The sequence below is a fragment of the Gallinula chloropus genome (genome assembly GCF_964237585.1).
Source record: "Gallinula chloropus genome assembly, chromosome: 2".
Lineage (NCBI taxonomy): Eukaryota > Metazoa > Chordata > Aves > Gruiformes > Rallidae > Gallinula > Gallinula chloropus.
Window position 1 is genome coordinate 141104785 of NC_140086.1, and position 21742 is coordinate 141126526.

The 21742-nt window shown below is 40.5% G+C and overlaps 1 protein-coding gene across 1 annotated transcript in view; it reads right to left on the reverse strand.

Annotated features, from left to right (window-relative positions):
* Nucleotides 1–6601: 6601 nt before the first annotated feature.
* Nucleotides 6602–21742, reverse strand: part of ITGA8 (integrin subunit alpha 8) — a gene marked incomplete at both ends in the record, with an annotated part of 102609 nt that continues 87468 nt past the window's right edge. The window contains 3 exons of the mRNA XM_084280496.1: nucleotides 6602–6688; nucleotides 7847–7969; nucleotides 14074–14175. Coding sequence (XP_084136622.1) covers nucleotides 6602–6688; nucleotides 7847–7969; nucleotides 14074–14175 — 312 coding nt within the window. The remainder of the gene's footprint in view (nucleotides 6689–7846; nucleotides 7970–14073; nucleotides 14176–21742) is intronic.

Here is a 21742-nt window from a genome sequence, read left to right on the forward strand (position 1 = left end):
TTAAACAACAACATCACTGTTACTAATGTCTAAGTGCTTCATTAGTGCCATAATATATTAAATATAGAATTAAAGAAATGGTAAACTTCAACAATATCAAACAAGAACTCATTATATCAAAAAATAGGATCACTATCATCTTCACTACATCAATTAGCTTCACTGCCATTGTTGATACAGTTGTGCCTTCAGCTGTTAGAAAAGAATTACTTCACATCAGCTACTTAAAACTGTACATAAGGACTGAATCTATCCACATACACAGAGAAGCTTCTTGTGTGCGTAACAACACTTGACAAGTAAAAAAATAAAAATCCCACTTAAAGCCTGATTCATTCCTCAGGTCTCCTGACTAAGCCAGGCATAGACAGAGTTTCCACAAATGATTTAATTTTTACCTTTGGATAGTACAGCCTTTGCTCCAGGAAAAGATGTCATACAGCCTCAACAGACACCAAAGCAGTCACTTTGCAACAGCAGTGATGCCAGAAGCTTTAAGCAGCCATTGGAACAAATCCAAGCCTCATGTCTTTGCCACCTCCTTCCTTCTCTCAAAGTCAATGAAGTGAATACAGCCCTTCATTTAAGAATGAGGGATTCACAGATAACTCAATAGTCCTGTCACAGCTGCAGATATTTTTTCCTTTCCTTATCTAATTACTAGGGAAATGGTCTTCCTCAAACTTTGCATAAGCAATGAATCAGTTGGTCACTGTGAAAAATAATCACTGTAGATCATTAGTTTCCTTATCTTCTGAGGTCACAACTTCTCAACTGCTGTTGCTGAGCCTTATTTCCAATCCATTAATCTTAGTAATCAACCTTCTTCTTGTTCCTGATCTACTCTGTAAGTCATTTATAGTTAATGCAGGTAGTATCCCACAGCCTCTTTTACTATTTAATATGAAGTCCCTTGTGCCCAGCCACCTCGTGTTTATGCTTGTAACTGTTATACTTGAATCACAGAATCACTGAATCACAAGCTTGGAAAAGAGTGAACAAGTCCAACTGTTCCTGTCCTATGCTAAACCATATCCCTAAGTACCTGATCTACCCTTTTTTAAAGCACATCCAGGGAAGGTGACTCAACCCCCTCCCCGGGCAGCCTGTTCCAGCCCTGACAACTCTTTTAGTGAAAATTTTTTTCCTAACATCTAATCTGAACCTGCCCTGGCACAGCTTTGTGCCATTTCCCCTTGTCCTATTTCCTGTCACCTGGCTGAAGAGACCATTGCCCACCTCTCTGCAACTTCCTTTCAGGTAGTTGTAGGTGGTGATGAAGTCTCCCCTCAGCCTCCTCTTCTCCAGGCTAAACATCCACAGCTCCCTCAGCGGCTCCTCATATGATTTGCCCTCCAGCCCCTTCACCAGCCTGGTTGCCCTTCTCTGGACTCGCTTAAGGACCTCAATGTCCTTCTTATGGTGGGGAGCCCAGAACTGGACACAGAACTCTAGGTGCTGCCTCACCAATGCCGAGTACAGGGCAGACAGCAGGGGATGACAGACTACTGGAGCTTTAAAAATCTTTTGGTTTTCATGTTGATTGGCATGGGAATGTTTGTTATAACAAAGCCATAACACCCTTGGAAATCTCAGCAGACCTTCCCCCTATTACATCCCAATGCCTTTTCTGTGCCTAAAAGTGGAAAAGATAAGTCCAGATCTAAGCCTGGGTCTCCTGTGAGACTTCACTGTTTAAATCTATTTTCTTTTTCAGCTTTGACTGTGTTGACCCAACTTTTCCTAAATGCTCTTGAAATACTAAAAATGAACAACTCCCTCCCTTCCTCTACAAGGAAGGCCATCTGAAAAGCCAAGAGCTGTCATGTTTACTTCGAAACACAACATTTCTACAAAGACACTTTCTGCAACTTCAGAGACTGTTTTCTGGTGCTGCTGGTCTGATAAACAGACAGATTGCTTTGCTGGAGAAATGTTAACCTTCACAACCAGAGCATCAGAAGTCAGGTGGTGTTTGTGCTTTCAGCATGCACTTGATTTGGTTGCCTTTTCTTTGTCTTGTGCTGGCATGAAGTGTGCCCTACTCTCCCCAGCTTCGCTGTTAGGAGTGCTTGGTATTTGGTCTTTACAGTGATGATGATGGGAGGCACACCCTGATCCTTCTTGACAGGAGAAATGGGGAACCTAAGGTTGGTATGTTGTTAATATGAGACTTAACATGAATTTGGGCAAACTGTGAAAGAGTAAGCTAGCCTCTGCAACGCACTGACCATTCTGAAGAGCATCCTGAATTCTGCTCTGCTGCCATTATCCTGAGCTACTTCTGGAAAAGCAACACTGTCTGATGCAGTCCCATTTTGGAGAGAGATCCTGAAGGCTGCTTTACAAACTGTTACTGAAACAAAGGAAAATACACAACCAAATGGAACGTGGTACGTCAGTTCAGTCGATGCAACATGATGAAAACAAACGAAACCATCTGAAAAGTGAGTTGAACAATTACTTCCATTCTTCTTTTATAAAAATCACTGTGTACAGTAGAAGAGCATCTTGAATAGTTAAGTGCCCCTCAAATACAACATACAGGCAAAACAAGAACAGTCCTTCAATATTAAAAGCATTCCTGCTGTGTCACACCATGGCGCCTGCATAAAGCTAGAGTCAAGACTTTTATTGTCAAGAGGCACTACCATTACTCTACATTTTAACGTGGATCCTTGCCAACAACCATAAATAAAACACTCATAAGGAATTCCTAAAGGCAGTGTGTCAGATGGTATTTCATTTAAAACAAAAATTACTGTGATGCAGTGGGATACTGCAGGTCGTGGCCAGTTCGGACTTTCTCTCCCAAACACCTCTAGGTGTTTTGTCAGCTCCCCAAAGGCTTTTTAGTTAATGTATGCCATGCCTACTAGAAGATCCTTCTTCGTAATGGATGAAAAAGTCACAGATAAAAGGTAGAGAAAAATCAGTGCCATTTTTAAAAGACGTCTAATGTGGGAAATCTTTAAAAGCTGTCGGGGAAAAAAGTTGGAAAAGATAGAACAAATTGTAAATGAGTTCTAGAACAGTGACAAGAGAAAGTTCTTGTTAAGAAGGTGGTGGTTAAATGAAAATTGCATCCGCTAAATACCTTTAAAGATTAAATACCCAAATGACAGCATATTCAAATTTACTGATCCCTGGTACCTAAATTCTGAAATTTTCATAAACCAGAAAATGTCACCTGACACTTGATACTCTTAAAGATTATTCTGTAGGGATGAAATAACTGGACAGCCTTTTCAAGCTCATCAAGAAGCATGTGAAATAAAAGACGAACGTCTCTATTTAATAGACCACTATGGTGGTCATAGCAGTAAACAGTTTTAAAAGGTTTTAATTTATAAAGTAACCTCCTGTTTTTTCTGTTCTCTTAACTACTCCTTTATTCTCAGAAATTAGCAGCTCACCACATACATTTGGAAACATAAGGCTGGATTTTACAGAAAGCTGCATTTAGAAACTCATTAGAAGGCTGACATCACTGAAACAATAGTTCAGTCATGTAGGGATGTGGCAGAGGTTATCGTGCAGCACATTACTAATATACTGGGGGAAAAGATTATGTCAACTGCCTGCTAGTGTCCACATCCAGGATGCCATCTCCCCAGGGCATGAACACTCCTGGCAAGCACTGAAACTCAGAAATCTCCTTTGAAAAAGTGTCTGCAATTTGCAGCCAAAGCTATCCACAAATGCTGGGACCCAAGACTACAGTCCCTGACGGGACACAGCTTCCCTCCATGGGGGAAATTTAATCTACGAGGATGTAGAAATATAAAACAAAGTTTTGCTCAAAGTAACTGTTTGTCAGATCATGTGCCTCTAATTTGGTTTCCAGTGACATTACACAGCTGCAGCCAATGGATTCCAGCCAGGCTCAGCAGTCACTGAGGTTCTTTTTGGTTTAAATTTAGTATCTGAACATGTTTTGCCCATCATTAAAATGGAGAGTAATTGCTCAAAAGTGAAACATAGATGTTACAACTGCAGAGAACTTACTAGAGCACTTAGACTCATCCTCAGAGCAATGCAGGATTGAAAACACATTGCAACAAATACTGAACAGTGCTGTTTTTGGTTTTTTCTTTCATTTTTCTGTTCTCTTTTTCTTTATTGTAATCAATAATCAGTATATTTAAAAATTTAAAAAACAACCACAAATGCCAGTGTAAACATGCTTCAGGTATATAAGTAATACAAAGTATTGCACATACAAAAGTCCTATGTTCAGTATCAAGTTGTGGTGCTGTTTCATCACGGTTAGAGTTGTGCAGATGATGTGATTGTGATGATGAGCCACCTGATCTTATTTCAGAAGCTGCTACATGCAACAATTCAGTATTTACAAAAGCTACAAGCTCACTGTCTTTTTCATGGGAGGATGGTTTTGCCTGGAATGCATGGGCTACAAGGTGTGCAGATGTAGGGAGGGATCACTCTGTGGTGGTGGTGTTTTATCAGCTGATCTCTAATCTACAAGGTGTCAACTCAAACTATCTGCAGGAAGGCTGCTGTTGATGGCTTTCTGGGAAAAGGAGAAGAGAGAGGGAAGTGGTCAGGCCTTCCCTCTGTCTCCTCTCCTTAAGTCTCAGCAGTACACTACATCTGATAACCAATGACTCCATAAAGATCTTCTTGTAAATTTGCCTTAGATATGAAGATTGAACACACCTGCTCAAGCTCCCTGCTCAGGCTTGGACTTCACAGGTCAACCTGCCTGAAATGGGAAAACTGTAAGAGGGCAGTTACCTAAAAGGTGCCAAGCAGTGGCAGAATGCACGAGGCCAGCTGTCAATTAAGAAGCTGAGAGGGACTGGAGAGAAAAGGAGCCCAGGAGAAGGAAAGTGCTGTGTGTTTCAAAAAATGAGTAACGACAGAATCACAGAATCATAGAATGGTTTGGGTTGGAAAGGACCTTGAAAATCATCAAGTTCCAACCCCCCTGCTGTGGGCAGGGACACCTCTCACTAGAACAGGCTGCTCAAGGCCCCGCTCAACCTGGCCTTGAACACTTCCAGGGAGGGGGCATCCACCATCTCCCAGGGCAACCTGTTCCAATGCCTCACCAGCTTCATAGTGGGAGAATTTCTTCCTAATATCCAATGTAAATCTACCCCCTTCCAATTTAAATCAATGACTCCTGAAGTTTACACAATACAGCTAATTTCACACTCACAGGCAACACTAAGACTCAAGCTTTCAAGCGCAAATTTGCACAGATTAGAGATTACAGACCCTACTAAGCTAAGGACCATTTGCTGATAGAAGAGAAAGAATGAAGATTCTCTTCTTCAGAATCCTAAATCCAAGGAAAAGAAAATCTTAAATGTATCATTTTTACCTTCTTTTTGTTCATGCTTGGCTGGCTGACATACTGTTTTTCTGCATAAAAACAAATCCTGCCCACCTTCCTGCAAGACTTTGCTTAAGAAATAATTACATTCAGCCTCAAACTTTGCTGAAATCAATGCCTTAAATAGACTGTCAGCTTGTAGACTGTAAAATAAGAAAAAAAGAGATTTCTTTAGGTGAGCAAAGTGTTAGGGGTCTACAACACAAATTGAACAGAAGATACACTGGCAGCAGCCATTCCATTTTAAGAGACCATTTCAACAAAATAGCAGGGCAGTGACAAACAAGATTTATCCTGGCCCAACTCCCCCCCAAGCCTTCTCAAGATCACCAGAGTGGCTGTGTAATTTAAATCAGTGTTTCACAAATGCCTGTATCCTGTGTCAGCTGTACAGGTGTCAGCCAACAGCACTGCAGTGAGAGGGTAACACATCCCCTGCTCTATGCTGTGCATGGATTTAGGTACTTGGGTGTGATACTGCCAGCTGAAAGAGATACGACAGGTACTTGTTCATCATATGTTTCATCTTGTAAAATGTCACATAAATCTTCTGCTCTGCAAAACATCTCGTAGCCAGGAAATATGTGTTCTGTGTGTACAATGTGTTTACTTTTCTATTTACATGCAAGGGAAGTACATGATTTCTATTTTTTTACTTTCTTCTCTCAAAATCTAAGTCGATGATTATATCAGATACTTATCCTGGAAAGGTGAAAAAATAAATAATTGTGCCCCATCTATACAGTTCTTCATAGACTACCTTTGTTCTTCAGAAGTACTTTCACAGTACTGATATATTGCTTGTCTCCCTGAGCCATAATTTCATAGAAGTTCTTATTCTTAGGGAGGTGTCAAAGGTATTCTGCATGATACACTAACATTCAGAAGGTTTGCCCTGGTCCATCTTCTAGACAGTACAGCAATGCAGGCATTCTCTCCTTGGGAGATTTGGGTTTGTTCTAGAAGCTTCTCAGTATACCACGTGTTCAGAACCATCTGCTGAAATGTTGACTGGAATACAGGATAAATATTCTGTTCAGTGGTGAGTATGTTTGTAAGGCAGTGATAAAGATGCTTTCTTTGGCAAGGATGGCCATCATGTGGCATGTTCTCAGAACAATATGACACCACGTCACTTGCTGGTACAAAGGAAGACTGGTGGAAGGAATCCTTCATTTTGATCCTCATCGTTTTTCTAGTCGCAGGCAGGATTCTGACTTGAACTGTCACTCTCTTCCTCTACGCATCAGTAGTCTTGTTATTTGTCAGTTGTTCCCTGTCAGCCATGTCATCTTGAGGAGGCCTAGCTCTGTCAAAGAAGCCACACTGCAGAGAACAATCGACAGAAACAAAGACGTCAAGGTAAGACAACCACAGGGAGACTTAGCTACAGTTTGATTCTTCACTCAGTCAACCTGAAATGTTGGGTACAATCTATGGCAGGCCTGTGAGGCTTTTTTTGTTTCCATTCAAGTGAAAGTTTCAGGAGACAGGCATCAAGTTCCACAGAATAGCTTTCAAAATACAAATGAAAGCTGTCTTTGCAGGAGCTGTAACGTTGGCAGAATGCTGATACTGAGTCTAATGAGAAAACTGCTAATTTCAGTTCAGCAAGACACTCGTTAGGAAAATATATTTAAATTTAAAAAAAAATACAGCAAAAAAAATGTGTTTGAAAAGATCACTAAAGATGAGGTGCCTCTCACCTCAATTTAACTGGCTGCAAGTTACCCTTTGGTTTAAAGTTTTAAGGAGAGTACCACCAAAAGGTAATTTCTCTCATTGCCCCATGTTTTAGATGCAGCTTTTTGGTGCTGTTGTTAACTAAGTAGGTTAATCTGGAAAGTTAGCATAGGCTGCACACCTAACCCATAACCTTTAGGCAGCTAAAGGCAGATAAGCCATATCCTAACTTAAGGAATTATTTACTTTTATTTTTAATGGGAACTGAAGGGATGGAAGAAAGCTAAGCTGGCTCCCTGTCATATAGCAGTTTCCAGGTACCTGTCTTAAAACTTGTTAAAGGAGTGTAACAATCAAGACAGAACTAGAAAACTTTAAAACCAGAAGATATTGACATATAAAAAGAAATCTTCTAAAACTTAATTCTCAAAGCTGGGAGTGTTGTTACATGCTGACAAAAACTGGAAATTCCTGAAGTATTCAGAGAAAACAAAGTTAGAGTCACTTCTTTTTGAACCTAAACATCCTGAAAAAGAGGATCATAGGTCTTGGGAAACAGAGCCAAACTCTGTATGCCCATTTATAACCAGACTTGAATAATAAAGGAGGGCTTTGAAAACAAGTTCCCTGCATAAAGGTCACTGAACTAGCATGTAAGAAACTGCCAGAACAAAAAAGACATATGCATATTGTTGCTTTTGCTCCAAATTGTTAAAAGATTGCTTGCTCTTATCTGCTAGTATCTTCCAATATCTTTCAGGGCTTTCTTAAGGCAACAGTAACAGTGATAATGCAACATACCTTCCACAAAGCTAGGGTCAACATAGCTAGTACCAGTAGTCCCAGGAGTATTGCTAGGATTATAACCCATAAAGGGATTACAAAGGAGACGTTTGGAGTGGACCAAATGACAGATGTTCTGATCTGAAATGAAAAGGATATATTAAATGTACAAAAGTTAAGCAAGGAAAGCACAGAGGTTATACGTATTCAGTAGCATTTTGCAGATTAGAAACGCACATTGCTTGAATTCTCCCACATTGCCTGAATTAGCTGTGGAGTTCCTTTCTACTTCTTCAGGATAATTACTAGAAATGGGATTCACACATATACAGAAATCTTCTTTTATCAGCCATGTGGATATCTTTCACTTAATAGAGAGCAGCAAAGAATATCTTTCTGTGTAGATGCTTTAAGAAGAGTCAAGGAGCACAATTCTACTTGCATGTCGGTACAGCCTCGTCCAGTGGAACTGACTTACACTGAATCACTCTGAAATAACGGTTGACTTCAGCCCAAACTCTTAATTCAAACCACAATAGATACCATCTACAGTACTGTCATTTTAATTTCTGCTGATATGCCAGTATGCATTTTTTCCATGACTTGCATTTCAGCCAAGCAGTCCAAAATGCTTCACTCCTACTGCTGCAGATTTTTTTTTATAGTACCCCTGACTGGTAGGGAGTAGGGACAAACTTTCTATGTGGGGTACCACCTGCCTTCCACCAAAGCTTACACTGAGGCTTACACAGAAAATTCCAAGACAGTGCCCAGTCCTTTTGGGGTTAGCACTTTAACACTGGCCATTCCCCTGAAGATTCCGTGTTTGCAGTGCTGGCCATGCCATCATTGAGCTACCAAACACATTCAGCTAATATACTTGCCTCATGGAGCTGTAATATAGTTATTACTCTAAAAGAGTTCAAAAGATACCATATACAAAGAATAAATATGTTAGCTAATTAAAGTGATAAAAAACATTTCAAGGCTAACAGAATTGGTAAAAATCCCCATGAAATCCCACCCCTGGGTCCCAACAGATACCATGCTGGTGTGATCAAGTGATTGATCAGGGATCCCATTCCCTTCTCCAGCTTCCTCTTTGGATTGCTTCTTAACCACGGCAGAACTTCCTAGGCTCTCTGTATCATTAGACTGAGGAAGAGCAGTGCTCATTTAGTAAGGACAAAATAGTTTTGAATGGCTCTCCTTGTGTCTCAGAGTGGTACTGTATCTGGCATTAAAATTCAAGGGCAAAGAAAATGTCATCTGAACTGTCTGCAGAGAAAATGGTCATCTGAAGTGTCTGCAGATATTCCAGACCTCAAAGCATGTTTGAGAACATAGAATCTCAGAATGGTTTGGTGTCGAAGGGACCTTAAATATCATCCAGTTCCAACTGTTGTGCAATGGGCAGGGAGACCCTCCACTTGACCAGACTGCTCAAAGCCACATCCAACCTGGCCTGATGAAATCAGTGGAAACAGTCTATTTCATTATGGACAGTGTATTTCACTAGGCTGTGGACAAAGCTGATAAGAGTGTACACAACTACAAGTACCTGTGCAGCCATTCCATGTCTTCTTTTATGTACCACTTCCTAGACGTTTGCTACATTTGCGTGCTGTGTTTTCCTCCCTGTTTGGCTGTGAAAACAGCAAGGCAACCTAGCTCTTCTTGTGATACCTATAGAGCAACTATCAGCATGGATCCAGATAAGGACTGTGGGTCTCCCTGAGGACACACCATAACCAATGATGAGTGGCATAGCCTCGCTTGTACTGCATGACTTCGTAATCCCCCTCCTTCTTCTATCATTCTGCCTTTACAGACAGTTAAGTATAACTTACAGCATAATCTCAGTAGTTCAGCTAGAACCTGACAACTGTTAAAATAAAAACAAGAAACCATAATCTTATCAAAGTGCAGAGCATCATTTATCATGCTTAGATTATCAGCAATGAGTAAAAGAGAAATCAGGTCTATCCTGTTTCAAGCAGAAGCTGCTGCAAAGCTGCCACATCTCTCTCCTCTTGTAGCAGGAGTGAGGCCAATGGTTAAATCTTAAACCCATTTTGCCTCACCCACACCCCTTTTCCTATGAATCCTTCTTTGTCTTATGTTTTTGAAAGCAAGGGAAGAGTTGTGCTAAGTGCTTGAGATTTATTTCCTGAGCAGAGGATTGTATGTAGTCATCAGTCTCACTCCTGCCTGTGTGCGTTACCAGCGGAATATAATGCCCCCAGGCTGCCTTGTTTCTGTAGAAAGACTTGCAGGGCTACTAATGCAACTCCTGGTGAACAGTTTGACACTGCAAATCCTGAACACCCACAGAGTTGAGGCAGAAGCTGGAGGGGAAGAAAGAAACAAAGCATCCCTTTAGTTTTGCCTGCCTCGTTTCACCATTTCCACGGAAGACTGTCCCTCCTCCACCCCATGCTGTCCACAACAGTTTTACATATGATTTTGATTTAAGGCAAGTTTGAATTATTCAGCTTGGATTTCTGTTCTTCTCCATGTGGTAGGTTCAGTACTGCCAGGGAATGTTTTGGAAGGGATTTATCGTTTTTCATCTAAGGTGGCCAATATGAAGAAGTGGAATTTTTACACGTGTTGCATGTTGGCACTGCACTTTAGGTGGGTGTTGGCTTTCCTCTCCATTCAGGGATAGAAGACCTTTTCATACTGAACACTGAAAACAGAGGTTGCAGCTCTGTCAGGCTGGTGAAAAGCACACCTCACAGACTTGAGAGGAGCTGTCTGACTTTTGGCCTTTCTCATTGCCGAAAGTCTCACACCTTTTGTACACAGAGGGATGACAAGGAACGACATCTGGCTCAAGCACTGAGATGAGGGTGAGGTCAAACCCAGAGTTACAGACTAAGCCTTTGTTTGCTATTGGAAATAAAACCCAAGCTCGCCTTGGCACAGGCGCTGTCTGACAGTCTTACCTTCAGAATCACTGTTGTTGTGCCATGAAACTCTTTTGCTGCTCATGAAAGTATTTCTGTAGTGATTTTATTTCCCTTTTAAAAAATGAGCCACAGTTAAGCACATTGTAAGTAAAGAAAAAAATACTAGTGGGTTTTGCCACTGATTTTTGTACAGTTCGGATTTTGCTCCTAGTTTTAGTGCTACTCAATGTAATTACAGAATTGTCTTTGATTCCACTGGAAGGCAGCACAATGCAGAGAGAAACGTGGTAAGCTGACGGTTCATCGGCAGGTCCTTGTGGATAGATGGGAATTAGATTTTACTGGTGTACCATCATCAATGGTTAGAATACAGTAAGATCCTTACAAAGCCATTTTTTCCCTCTTGTCCTTCAAAAGACATACTTAAAAAACCCTTTTTCATTGTTTAATTTGCTTCTTTAAGAAACAGTAGCTAAATTATTATACTAATGCCACCCCTTTTACTGCCTGTGATGGCCTTCTTGTAATCTTTACTCATTTTTCTTGCAGAGACTGAGAAACAGGAGCTCTTTAGTACTCCTAAATGTTCTCACCCCACCTTTGCAGCACGATGTTCTTGTAAGTTCTGAAAAAATGCTCAAAGTAGAATTTTAAAGGCTCCTTAGGCTTGGAGTCATAATTAATATTGACGCTGATGTTTACATTTTACAAATGTTTGTGCAAATACATTTCATAAGGAAATTTTTAAAAATCATTTAAAATGAAAGTACTCATGACTGTGTCATAGCTAAAAAAGAGTTAAAAGTCTAAGTCCAAAACCAATTTTAGCCACTGTAGGACACTGATCAAACAGTTTATACTAAAGGCAGCCCCTGTGAAGATCCCATCAAGATTTAAGAAAAGCAATCATATTTTATTAAACTCCAAAACTGGATCAAGAATAATAAATTGAAATGGAACAAATCACTGCTCATTCTAACTCTATACATCTTATAATAAAAAATATTATTTCACCTTACAAGTGAAAGTCATACAGTAGGACAGTATTATTTTCCATAATGCCTCAAAGAAAAAATGATAATTTTTTCTTGAATGATACATCTTTTTGCAAGGAAATCCAACCAGTTGTATAATATATAGTTGCAACCCCAAGCCTATCAAAATCAGTAAAAATACTTTTATTGATTCCAGTGGATTTTGGTTTAAGCTCCACTAAGTTTCAAGCTAATTTTCTATTTGATGCCATTTTCACTTTTATGTTTTACTACAATAGATTTGGATTTTCTTACATTTACATAATCTTTCACACATCTCTGTAATGACCCTCTGGTCAAGACACAGACCTGTGTTCCATGATGATGGAAATAAAGACTTCAGTGCTGTAAATGTGTAATCATATAGATACATGACTGTGTAGGTTACTGATGTATAACAGGATTATTTATAATACTGAAATTAAATACACATATCAGCCTGCAAAATTGGAATCCAGTGCTTTATGAATTAGATGAAGGACATGTGGTCTGTACTTTTAGAATGTATTAGCTTCTCTATATAAACTGCAAGGTGTTAGCTGGTTATTAAATATCTGCTTTTGAAAATTAATTTTAACATATTAAAATATACACCCTTGGGTTGTCTGAATGAAAACCATAGCCTTCCAAAGAAATCTTTGGAAACTTTTAAAACACAACCCGTGATCTTTTTCAGAAGGAACAAAAATATTAAGCGTTGCCCAACTTCAAGCAAATATTTCTTCTTGCAAGTGGAACATCAAAAGAGCTTGTGCATATAACACATCAAGCTGTAGAGCTGGCAAGTATCCACTGCCATGTCCAGATATGAAACAACATAAAAGCACTATCATTTTTCAACATTTTACAGTTGCCATTACAGGCATTTTGCTGTAAATCATCTGCAGCAAATAACAAGCATTATACTGGCTGGAGTAAGAGAATAAAATGCTTATCTGATCGTTTGGTAGATCATCTGACACTTGTTGAGAACAGCAGGCTATCACCTGGGGTAAAGCACTTCAGTCCAGATGAAGGCACCAGTATCAACAGAGCTCTGCACAACATGTGTTTCTGGTATGGAACACATGCTGCAAGAAAATAAAAGGAGCTGGAGTAGATCTGTCAGCTTGGAGCCTTTGAACCTTTCTGGAGGAACACTGTATTAGGCATCAAACCTCTCTGGTGAAATCATGGTCGTCCTGATGTTTGAGATTGAAGTCACTGAGATTTTGCCCTGTGTCTTCCCAGAACAAGTATCAATCAACCATTCAGCCCTCATGCTTGTTCAAAACAAAACTCTAGCCTGCATGCTCTAAATATATTCTATGTAAGCTGTAAAAGATTTTATTATGTTGGTTTTCCATATAAGAAAATATTCTGCTCCCTGCTACTACATCTTAAGAGACTGATGTGGTGTATTTGCACCAGGATTTAACTGGGAGAAGTTTGTACTGAGCTTCCCCTTTAAAAGAAGGGCTGAAAATGATAAATCTTTACAAAGATGAGAACCAAAACCTTCAAATTTCGATTACTCTTAGAAGCAAATTTTGCACTCCTATTTTGCTTATTTCCATCACTAATGTCAGAATAGAGTGAATTTTACCCATGGCATTAGACACCAGAAGAAGCAGATTCCTTTCGCTTGCTCCCCAAGCTCAATGTTTTGGCATCAGCAAACAAAGCAAACTTAGGCCTCCAAGATTACTTTTTCATATCCACTCCACAAATAAGGAAGATTCTTTAATATCCATCTATCACATCTGTCAGGAATGCTGGTTAATTTCACACCTTGCATCTGGTGGGCTATGAGGTAGAAAACCTACACCTTTCTGAAAATCAGGGTATCAAAGCAGCTTAATACAGATAAGGGAGAAGTTGCCATAGATAACCCATAAACTTGTGTGAGAGAAATGCTGACCAGGAGAAGAGGGAGATCTTTAATCCTGACAGAAACAAGATTCTGGATTTTGCACAAAACATTTCCTCCAGATTTTTTTACCCATAGCAAGGTAATTAGATGCTTGCTTTCACAGTTTTGTTTTCTTCTCAATAAAAAAAAATCCCCTCCTGACTACAATAAAGCATTCTGCACATTAATGCAGCTAGAAGTTATTTAAAAATTGAGTTAGTATCATATATCAGCAACTTCCACAGAAAGCAATAATGGTATTTCCTTTATGTATTATTTCAGGAATTTACACAAGATACACAGGAAAGACTGATCTCAATCCCATCTATAAAAACTTTCACAGCTGTGGATTAGGATGACCCAATACATGTGCTTCACACAAAGGTGTAATTCTCAGTTACTTACTGCTATGCTTCCCTCGGGGAGCTTTGCTGGTTGCACTTTGTATGGCATGCTCCTAACTTCGAAGGACACATTGGAAGAAAGAGTATAGAAATCATTCTTCCTCTGAAATTAAAAACAATAAAAATCAAAACCTCATTTATACTTAAAAACATTATGAGAAATAAACAGCAAAAAAATACAGATCATTGATTTCCTAGTATCCTGGTTCCTTTTGGTAAACAGTACAGCAACCCTGGAACCTGTATGTGTCCATGAGACAAACACATAACACAACATAAAGCTGAGATACAACGACCACACGGTCAAATGGGGAAGAAGGGTTAGATATGTAGAAAGACACATACAGTTGTTTCTCATATTTCTCTCTGAAATGGGTGCCTGATGAGTTTGAAGCAGTGGTTGGGGTGGGGCAGTGTGTGTATGTATGTTAGTTGATGGGGTGTCTATCTTTTAAAACCTTGTCTCTGCTCCCCAAAAACAAACACCAGTATCTTGAGAAGATTTCTAGGGCTACATTCAGACTAGGCTGGTAGAGGTCCTTGATGGCATCAAAGGAATGGCAGTGCCTTTCCATCAAAGAACAACAGCAAGAACAAACATCTTTGTACTTAATTTAGAGTATGATTGATTTCCTATTGCAGTAAATATCAAAAACCCCAGAACAACTCACCTTGGTCTTTTACTACATTGTGCAAAAGCAACAGCAAAGTATAGCAGTCATTGTTTGACTGCTCACCAAAATATTTATATAGTTCCTATTAAGCACTTTAACAAACCCAAAGATGTGCAAACAAAAGAAAATGTATCTGTTAGTTCTCTGTCTTTCATTTATACTTGCTTGCATTTATAAAATATTATTGGATTATTTTAGATTACATTAGGTACTACCTTCCCTGGTTTAGAATGACTATAACCTGTTACTTCATATAGCTCATGCTGTGATTTTAATTAGTGCTTTCACCTCATTTGGAAGGCAGGCAGGCAGACATACTACATCTGACCAACTGTGTATCTCTTTGTGCTGTTCTGACCTTGACAATAATCTCCCACTCCGTACAAACTGCCCTGAAATGACAGCTAAGTGATGGTATGAAAAGTATCTGCCTAACTCTGTTAGGAACTGGCACAGGCACTGATGTGAAAGTGCATGTCCCTTAAAAGAATCTCCATAGTTACAACATTTACTACAATGGATACAAATATTTTCCACACCCACATTTTGAATCCTGTGGAGCTCTTGGCATCATCAATATCTGTTAGTGTTGAAGGCTGCCTACATTAGCTATGAAGTAAATCTTTCCGTTCACTTGGAATGCTACATCTTGCTACTTCACTGAATGTTGTTTTGTTACAGAAGATCCAGTACTCAACTATGTCCTCTTTTTCTTGTCTTTATCCCAAGGAAGGACGGCTGAGTGGTGTCAATGCTTTTCTGGAAGTCAACAAGCCTGTTTCTAATTCTATTTCTATAACTTATTTTTTGGGTGACACTTACCTTGTATATTCCATCCCATGTAAAGTTGGGGTGATGATACAGTTTGTTTAAAAAAGTGATTTGATATGCTATAAAAATCATGTGAGGACTAGGAGTTATGGCTATCACTACGTCCCTTGCACTCAGCTCCCTGAGGTAAACAATTTTATTCTTTTTTGTGAGTATATTTTTGAAGTCCTTAGCATTTTTTGCTACATGACTCAAATCTTTCTGAAATATGACAACCAGAATTCAACACAGGATTCACTACGTATTTACAACGACAGAGCCTTGTAAGAAAGCAATCTTTCATTTTGCCACCACCTTCTTACAGTCCAGTGTATTTGGAATGTTGCTGTCACTTACTAAATCCCCTTCTGCAAAACTCTTTCTCCTTCCTTCTGCTTCTCACACAGTTAGGAGTTCTGCTCCATTGAAAAGACTCTGTTCCTATGTGATTACTTGACATCTTTTCCTCCCCTCTAGGTGGTTTTTCTCTGGAATTTCCTGTTGCATCACAGGCAATCGCTTCTGCCCTTTCAGCTGTTTTGTGGAGCAAAGACTGAGATAAGAAAACCTAATGATAACTTTGAATACTGCTTTTGTCCTTCATTGATGGAGAAAGGTGTTCATGAACAAGAACTGCAATAAGCATAACCTAAACCTGGGAGCCAGTGTGGATGTAGTTGGATAACCACGACCCAACTCTAAGTTTTCACAGAATGCTGAAGTTGTAAGGTACCTCTGGAAATTGTCTACCCCAACCTCATGCTCACAGCAGAGTCATCTACAGCAGTATGCACAGAGGTTTAAGTATCTCCAAGATTTCCACAAACTCTAGGAGCAACCTATTCCAGATTTTTCTTATCACAGAATCGTAGGGGTTGGAAGAGACCACCAGGTCCAACCCCCTGCCAAGGCAGGCTCCCTAGGACAGGTTGCACAGGGAGGTGTCCAGACGGGTCTTGAATATCTCCAGAGAAGGAGACTCCACCACCTCCCTGGGCAGCCTGTCCCAGGGCTCTGTCACCCTCACTGTGAAAAAGTTCTTCCGCATGTTGGTGCGGAACTTCCTGTGCCCCATATTGAGGCCATTGCCCCTTGTTCTGTCTCCACAGACCATTGAAAAGAGGCTGGCCATTTCCCCCTGCATCCCACACTTCAGATATTTATAAACACTAATCAGATCCCCTTTTAGCCTTCTTTTCTCAAGGCCAAACAGCCCCAGCTCACTCAGCCTTTCCTCGTAGGGGAGATGCTCCAGTCCTTTAATCATCTTCACAGCCCTTCTCTGGACTCTCTCCAGGAGATCCCTGTCTTTTTTATACCAGGGAGCCCAGAACTGGACACAATACTCCAGGTGGGGCCTGACCAGAGCAGAGTAGAGGGGGAGGATCACCTCCTTTGACCCGCTGGCCATGCTCCTTTTGATGCGCCCCAGGATCCCATTGTCTCTCTTATCCACCAGTGCACACTGCTGGCTCATGGCCAACCTGTCATCAACCAGGACCCCCAGGTCCTTCTCCGCAGAGCTCCTCTCCAATAGGTCATCCCCAGCCTGTACTGATACAAGTGGTTATTCCTTCCCAGGTGCAAGACTCATCTTTTTTTAAACCTCATCTTATGTTTAAACAGAATTTCCTGTATTTCAATTTGAGCTTAATTCTGTTACTGGGTATCACTGAGAAGAACCTTTTTATTCCCCTGCTATTACTTGCTTATACACACTGATAAGATCCCGCCCGAGCCTTCTCTTCTCCAGAATGAACAGTCCCAGCTCTCCCAGCCTTTCCTTGTATATCAGATGCTCCAAGTAATTAATCACTGTCATGGCCCTTGGCTGAACGTGATCCAGTATATACGTCTGTGTGTCACTTGTCCCAGGGAGCCCAGGACTGGACAGGGCACTCCAGATCTATCTCACCAGTGCTGAGAGGAAGAATCATCTCCTTCAATCTGCTGTCAACGCTCTTCCTGATGCAGTCCAAGAGACTGCCAGCTTTTTTTGCTGCAAGGACACACAGAGTGGGCCCATGTTTAACTTGGCGTCCACCAGGACCCCCATATCCTTTGCTAGAACACTCACTTCCAGCTGGTGTGTAGGGTCATTCCTTCTATGACACAGGACTTTGCATTTCCCTTTGTCACACTTCATGAAATTCCTGCCAACTCTCTTCTCCAGCCTGTCCCTCTGAAAAGCAGTATACCCATCTGGTGTTATCAACCATTCCTTCTGCTTTTCTATCACCTGCAAGCTTGCTGAGAGTATACTTTGTCCCATTATCCAAGTCATTAATGATGTTAAACATTACTGGCCCAAGCAGTGAACCCTGGGGTACACCATAAGTGATTAACCTCCAGATGGACTTCATGCTGCCAATCACAAAGTTCAGGGGCAGTTCAGTCAGTTTTGAATCCACTTCTCTGTTCACCTACCTTTGTTCATTTTGACAGGCTAAAAAACCTTGCTGAAGTCAAGATCAAAAACAATGGCTGCTTTCTCCTCACCCACCAAGATGAAACTTGTTTTCCTCATTGCAGAAGGCTATCAGGCTGGTCAAGCATGGTTTTCCCTTTGTAAATCCACACCACAATTTCTAGTTACCTTCTTGACCTTCAGATGTTTACAAATGGCTGCCATCTCAGGGATTGCAATGAAGGTGGCTGGCCTGTAGTTCCCTGTATCCTCCTTCTTTAAGATAGGTGTGACATTTGTTTTCTTCCAGTCAAAGACCTTTCAAAGATAATTGAGAGTGGACTTGCACTGACACTAGCTAGCTCCATCAGCACTTGTAGGTGTATCCCCTCAGGTCCCTTGGACTTTTATATGTCCAGTTTGTTTAAATGTTCCCCATACCTGATATTCCTCCACTGCAGGTTTTGTATCTAGTTGCAGAGGTAGATTTTACCAGCAAAGACCAAAGTGAAGAAGGCACTGGGTAACTCAGCCTTTTCTACGTCCCATTCAGCAGAAGATACATTTTCCCTAGCCTTCCTTCTGCTGCTGATAAAGAACCCTCACTGAAGTGCCTTGCTAGACTCCTGCTGGGCTTTTACCTTCCTAACTCTGTCCCTGCATGCTTGGACACTGTCTCTGTATTCCCAACCCAGCCCCTGCACTAGGTCAACTGATCTGTCACTGTTTTGGTATTTCCTTTCTATGTTTTATTTTTATCAGGAGCTCCCTGTTCATCCATCCAGGCCTCCTGTCACCTTTTCTTGACTTCCTGCATGTCCAGATGGACAGTTCTTGGGCTTGAAGGAGATGATCCTGGATAATCACTGATTCTCCTGGACTCCTCTTTTCTCCAGGATCATTTCCCATGGAGTTCTTCCAATCACATCCCTGGAAAGACTGAAGGCTGGTTTCCTGAGGTCCATGGTTGTAGTTCTGGTATTTGCCTAGTCCATTCTGTCTTCTTTTAATAACACTAGTTTTCTCTTCAAATATGTGAGTGTTTACTGGTGACATGAAGCCAGCACATTTATTGCCTTCTGGAACTCATTTGGCTATGCCATAATTTTTTTTTTCTTGTAAAATATTTAGAGCAGCCAAATGTTTATTATCAGAACATTTAACCTCTCCTTGGGGTTATATTAGCTATGAGCAACACAAAGAAAACTGCCTCAAGTGACTACATAGGGACAGTCAAATCAGCTCCTTGCCATAGATGGCACCTAATGAAAGGGAACTACTTTTTCTATCAACAGTGCTGGAAATGAAAAATTAGACCGAGTTAATATTAGACTTGGCAAACAAGGCATTTTTTATACACTTTCATGGTGCTAAACATCTCTAAGATGGTCTTCAGAAAAACAATTTTTCCTTATCACATTAATTATTTTCCATTTTCAGACTCAAGCCACTCTTCACCTTTTATTCTACAGCACTACCCTTCTCACACGAAGTCCCAGCACGCTTCTGCAGTTGTGTGATGTTTTGCATCCAGAAAAAATGCCTGGAAAAAGCCTTATGTTTTCAATTCTAAGCAGTTCATATTAAGCAGGATTCTGGATATGATTTATATGATTTATAAAAGTAATCTGTACTGGGGAGAGCAGGATATGTTATATTATTAAAGAAGCAGACATTAGACAGATTGGCCAAGCTACAGTAAAAGCATTAACTCTCTTGAAACATCATGTAAAGGAAACACAGCACTAAAGAGAAAAGAAAAGAAATCCTTTCACCTACTATACATGGTTTACTTCATTTTCAGCTTATATCAGTAATAAGAACATCAGAGGAGGGTACTTTCTGTGGATTAATGCATGGCTGGGGTTAGTAACATTCGGTTGTGCCCACCGCTCTCAAGTCTCCTCAACCCTTCATTAGGCTCCTGGAAATGCTGCACATACCCACTGCTTTATAGCAATGGAGAATATAATACTAGAGGCTTTTTTCCTGCATTCACAGACTTAGGTGTTTGTAGGCAAGGACTTTAAAACAATGACTGTGATTAGCATCAGTTGGGAACAGGATTTTTACTTGCACAAACACCTTGGAGATACAGGCAGCTGTCTCTCTCCTAGAGCCTTGTTTATAATTCTCAAGACATTAATGAGAAACAGCATTTCTTTACCGTATCATTTTTTTTTTAAATAGCATATGTTTAAATATTCAGTGTTTACTGGAAGCAGCAGGACCTGTGGTTTGCAATTCAAGCTGAGGACTTCATTATGGCTCAGAGGAAGGGGAAGAAGGAATTTGGTATTTGTGAATGTCAGTACCTAATGACCAAAGGGGGGAGCCCAGCCCTAGCTACACAGGCCTTTTGAGGTTCCTCTTGTGGTAGAACATGCAGAGCCTGCTCTCAAGTGCATCGCTGAGATATCTGTTTGCCAATATCCTGACAAGCAGGCAAAACAAGACCATCCCCTTTGCTGCTTGTGTGGTGGATCACTGCTGGTGTATTTATTAAGACTTCTTTCTTTCTACACACTTTTTTTTTTTTTACAAACAGGTTTTTGAACTGAAGCCTTTGTTTCCTTTAACAGTTGTGAGAAAAAGAAGCATCCAGAAATGAAGGAAAATGTTCCTAATAAATATTTAGTGCAATGTTTCCCTAGGTATGAACAAAAATAATGTGGAAAGGGCTAGAAACTCTTGGACAATTTGAAGGAGAGTTCTCCAGGCTGCAGCAGAATGCTGGTGCTTTCTGCAGAAAACTCAGGCAAAGACCTGAAGTCTCCCCAGAACATCTTTAAGGCATATGGAGGCATCTTACAGAGCAGACTAAAACACAGGGCCCACAGGTAGCTAGACTGAGGGTAGGAGGAATACAACTTTTAGCAGCTTAAAGAAGTCTTACAGGTCATTGCTTTTTCACAGGTTTGAAGATCTGAACTACTTGAGAGACCCCAGAATTACTTTGCTCCACTGAGGCATTGTTCAACTTCTCTGAAATGCTTCTCTTCTGGTTAGGTGCAGCTCATGGAGTCACCCTAACTGAAGGGCATGTACTTACCTGAAAGCTGCATTCTGTGGTGGAATTTTCCCCCAGAACTTACATCTGCTGCATATAGTGTTCAGTGCTGCTATAACAATATTGGCCTTGCTTGATTAAAACTTGTTTGCCTTTGTGTCTGCTGGAGTCTGGCACATTTGAGAGACATCAGGGTAAGCAATATGGTGTTACTTTTTAAATATATGCTTTGGGAATTCATTAGCTTGTTTTCTTTGACCCATACCTCCAAAAACCTGAACTACTGCCAATAAATAGAGTAGCTTACATAAATGCTGAGAGTAGAGGTCATACAACTATTTGTTCTTTTATTAATTCATTAAAAAAGTGCATGTACCACACAAAAAAGACTCTCTAAGTTCAACAGCAGTAAAATATGGAGATTCTTAGGAAAATTTTTCATCAAGGAAGTACAATCAGGGCATGAACTTTAACAGTGCTGATCACAGAATCACTGAATCACAAGGTTGAAAAAGACCTTTAGATCATCAAGTTCAACTGTTCTGTCCTATGCTAAACCATATCCGTAAGTACATGATCTACCCTTTTTTTAAACACATCCAGGGAAGGTGACTCAACCCCTCCCTGGGCAGCCTGTTCCAGGCCCTGACAACTCTTTCAGTAAAACATTTTTTCCTAACATCTAATCTGAACCTGCCCTGGCACAGCTTCATGCCATTTCCCCTTGTTCTATCTCCTGTCACCTGGCTGAAGAGACCATCGCCCACCT